The sequence below is a fragment of the Pteropus alecto genome, unplaced genomic scaffold, assembly GCF_000325575.1.
Source record: "Pteropus alecto unplaced genomic scaffold, ASM32557v1 scaffold78, whole genome shotgun sequence".
NCBI lineage: Eukaryota > Metazoa > Chordata > Mammalia > Chiroptera > Pteropodidae > Pteropus > Pteropus alecto.
In genome coordinates, this window is record NW_006443124.1 from 15,682,826 (window position 1) to 15,686,332 (window position 3,507).

Genomic DNA, 3,507 nt, shown 5'->3' on the forward strand with positions numbered 1-3,507 from the left:
CCTCGGAGCCCCAGCGGCCACGGCGCTAGTGGGACCCGCGCGGCAGCGGCCGGAGATGCAGCGGGGTGCCGCGCTGTGCCTGCGTCTGTGGCTCTGCCTCGGACTCCTCGACAGCGAGCGCGGTGAGCTCTCCGCCCGCCCGAGTGCGCGGCTGGCCGCGAGGGGGACGCTCTCTCGGGGCGAGTAGTGGGACCGCGCCGACGGGGTACGGGCGGGGGTCTGGGCACCTGCGAGCTTGGGGCACCAGGAGAGACGAGGCCCAGGGCCAGGGGTATGGACCCCGGACGGAACACAGTGGGTCGCGCCTGGGGCGCCCGGGAGGAGGAAAGGGCGGGCGGGGACTGCAGCCGGGTCAGGGACGGCGCTCTGGCCGCACCGCAGCGCAGGGATGGTGCTGGGTTCCCGACCTCGCTCTGTGGCCCAGTCCCCTTGGAGCCGGGCCTGGTCTCGCTGCGTTCTCATTCTGGATCCTTCGCTTCCTGACTCGCTTGCCGCCGGAGTCCCGGCCCTCCGACCCGCGCGCGCCGGGGATCGTCCCTGGGCGGCGAGGCGGCCGTCCCCGCCGGGCCGCAGACCTGGGTGCGCACTTCCCGAGGTCTCCGGTCTGGCGCTCGAAGTCGGTCCCCCAGAGGGCGCTCGGGGCGGGCGCCCACCTTCCCCAGGCCAAGGACTGCGGGGGCGGGGGTTCGGGACCGCTGGAGAAGGGCGCCGTCGGGAGGATTGCGCGCAGGTGCGTGTTGGAACTTGAGATGAATCTTGAGTTGGCAACTTGTGAGCGATCGGCAGGGCAGAAGAGGCAGGAGGCCGGCCCTCCCGGTACCTGGGAGTGCGGGGGTCTTGAAGGCCGAGTTAAGAAACCTGGACCATAAGGCGGGGGCCACTACGGAAGGGTCTTAAGCACTGGAGAAGCTGGATCTGGGTTTGGAGAGAAGGGAATGTGGGGGCCGAGGAGATGGCAGAAGGATATGGTTGGATGGAGATGTCAGGGGAAAAGCTTCAGGAGGGGAGCGGGGATGAACTGGAAGTCCACGCAAGAACTGGCGACCCTAGAACTCAGAGGATAAGAGAGAGGGCTATGCGTCCCCAGTGGTTGGAAGAGGAGTGCTGGGAGGTCTGAAGAGAGGGATGAGAACCTCCCTGTTTGGAACATTGCGGGCATTGAATATTGGCTTTTCATGCTTCATCTCTTTTAATCCTCGCAAGGGAGTGTGAGACCCATTTTTCAGATGGCAATGCTTAGACTAAGGACATAGGTAACTTGTGTAAGGTCCCAGGAGGCCAGTAGTAGTAAGAGAAGCAGTCAGCCCAGGTGTTTTGGATGACAGAGCCAGGTTCTCTGTGCCTTCATGGGCAAGGGGAGGTGTGGATGAACCTGGGGGAAGGTGAGAGGAGAGCATCTGTCTGGGCCTCAGTTTGGCCAGATCTGAACTGATCCTACTGCCCCTGGGCTCTTCTCATTTCCCTGCTCCCAGCCTAGGGCCAGGCTCTCACAGGTGCTTAGTATGTTTGTTGAGTGACTAATGAGTGTGGGAGACGTGAATGGGCCCTGGTTGGACTGTGAGACTGAGGGATGGGCGACCTTGCCTTGAGGAGACATCTGGCAGGCAGCTGGGTGTAGTGTCTTAGAGACAGATTGGGCTTGGGAGCTGCAGAAGGAGCAGAGCAAAGGGTCCAGGATTGGATGCCCCCTCCCCAGAGGGGCCAGAGAGGGAGAGGCCTCCAGGGAGATGGAAACATTCTTCATGGTGTAAGAACCAGGAGAGGCTGATGTCCTGGAGCTCAGCAGGTGGAAGAAGGAAGGTGGGTGAGGCCAGTCCTGATGTGAATGCAGGTGATTCTTACCGAAGTTGGACAGTGAAAGGGAGGAGACAGGATGTTATCTGAAGGGTCCATGGCGGGGGGTGGGGTTGGTGCTGGCTGGATCAGGGCTCAGCTGGTAGGAAGATGCCCACGGAGATGCCCATTGCTGCCTTCCCTGAGCCCTTCATTTGCCTCACCCGCTACTGGGCAAGGAAGACTCTGCAGCCTTATGAGGGATGCTCGAGCAGAAGCTCATACACTTCAGTTGAGTGTCAGCGCAGCCAGGGTGGGAGGCTAGGCGCTGGCAAATAGAAGCCTGGGACCTTGAAGCTAACCCTTCAAAGGCGTGCTCTTGGTCCTAGAACCAGACCCTTGTCCCAGCTCTCTCCCTAAGTTATTTACTGATGGCCTGTGCCCCCTCTCTTCCTCTCCCTGCACCTCAGTTTTCCTCTGCATAGCGGTGTGACAGGCTGGAAAGTACTGAGGGGCTGTGCTTGGGCTGAACTTCAAGGCTCGGTGCCTCAGCCCAGTTCCAAAAAGTCTTGCCTGGGCAACGTCCTTGTAGAGAGTGCAGGTGGCAGAGGTCAGCCCCAAGAGGCTTTGTCCCTTGGGCTTAGTCTAGAGAGACTGTTTGCGCCTCTGGGCAGTGGGCAGTCAGTTCAGGGACATGCAGGGGAAGCAGGCGACAGCTGGACAGCTGCACTGGCCTGGCCTGAGGACACTGGCCCCTGCTGTGGGCTAAGTGGCACATGGCCATCCAGCTCTTTGGTTTCCAGGCTCCTCAGGCCTGAGCCCATCCCAGGTGTGGGACAGAGGTATGGGGGAGGGACAGGGCTACAAGTTGGTACAAGAAGGATGTGGGGGCTGGGCTCACCATACTTGGTGCCTGTGGACCACTGGCCCCTGCTCAGTGCTCTCATGATGTCAGTGCAAATGTTGCTCATGCACCCGCCAGGCTGGAGGCACAGGGTCAGTGTGGCTGAGGGACTCTGCCTCCCCAGAGTATAGTGGGCATGAGGTATCTGGCCAGCTCCCAGCTGTGCCTTCCCCACCCTGCCCCCAGGCAGTCAAACCCCGACCCAGGGAAGGCTACTACAGTTCTGTGCAACTCACAAGCTACAGTGCTCAGTGTGGTCTGGGGGGATTTGGACCCGGCCTCATCCTGCAGGGATTTCCTGAGTGCCAGACTAGCAGGGACACAGACATGGCATCATCTATAGCCCAGAGACAAAAGTGGTCAGTGACCCCAGTGAGGCCCAGCTGGTGGCTGTGGCTACACAGGAAGTCATGGCACTTCCAGCTCGAGACTTCCTGGAGGGTCTGCAGACTCCAGGGCAGGGATTTCCAAGCAGGGCAAAGAATCCCTCGAAGGCCTAGAGGCAGGAAAGTCTAGATAGTGTATGGGGACAGATGGTGTATAGGGACATGTGGTGGCCAGGTGGGGCTAGAATCTGGGGTGGGGGTTAGATGAAGCAGGAGCCAACAGCACATCTGAAAAGAGGAGGTTCTGAGTAGGGTGTCACCTGGCCAGGCCCACGAAGACACCACCAGAGGCACAAGACCAGATGCAAGCCCACAGCAAGGAGGCTGTGGGTGAACCCAGAAAATGCACCAGGGAGTAGATGGTGGGGAGGGCCAGTCTCTGGCTTAAACAACAGAATAGGTCATGAGGTTGTTAACCAGATGGGGACCCTGGGAGGAAGAGCG

General features: G+C 60.5%; 1 protein-coding gene across 1 annotated transcript in view; it reads left to right on the forward strand.

Annotated features, from left to right (window-relative positions):
* The first annotated feature begins 16 nt into the window (after positions 1–16).
* Positions 17–3,507, forward strand: part of FLT4 (fms related tyrosine kinase 4) — a 40,040-nt gene continuing 36,549 nt past the window's right edge. Inside the window, exon 1 of the mRNA XM_025040770.1 lies at positions 17–122. Within this exon, the coding sequence (XP_024896538.1) occupies positions 56–122 (67 nt within the window). The 5' untranslated portion in view covers positions 17–55. The remainder of the gene's footprint in view (positions 123–3,507) is intronic.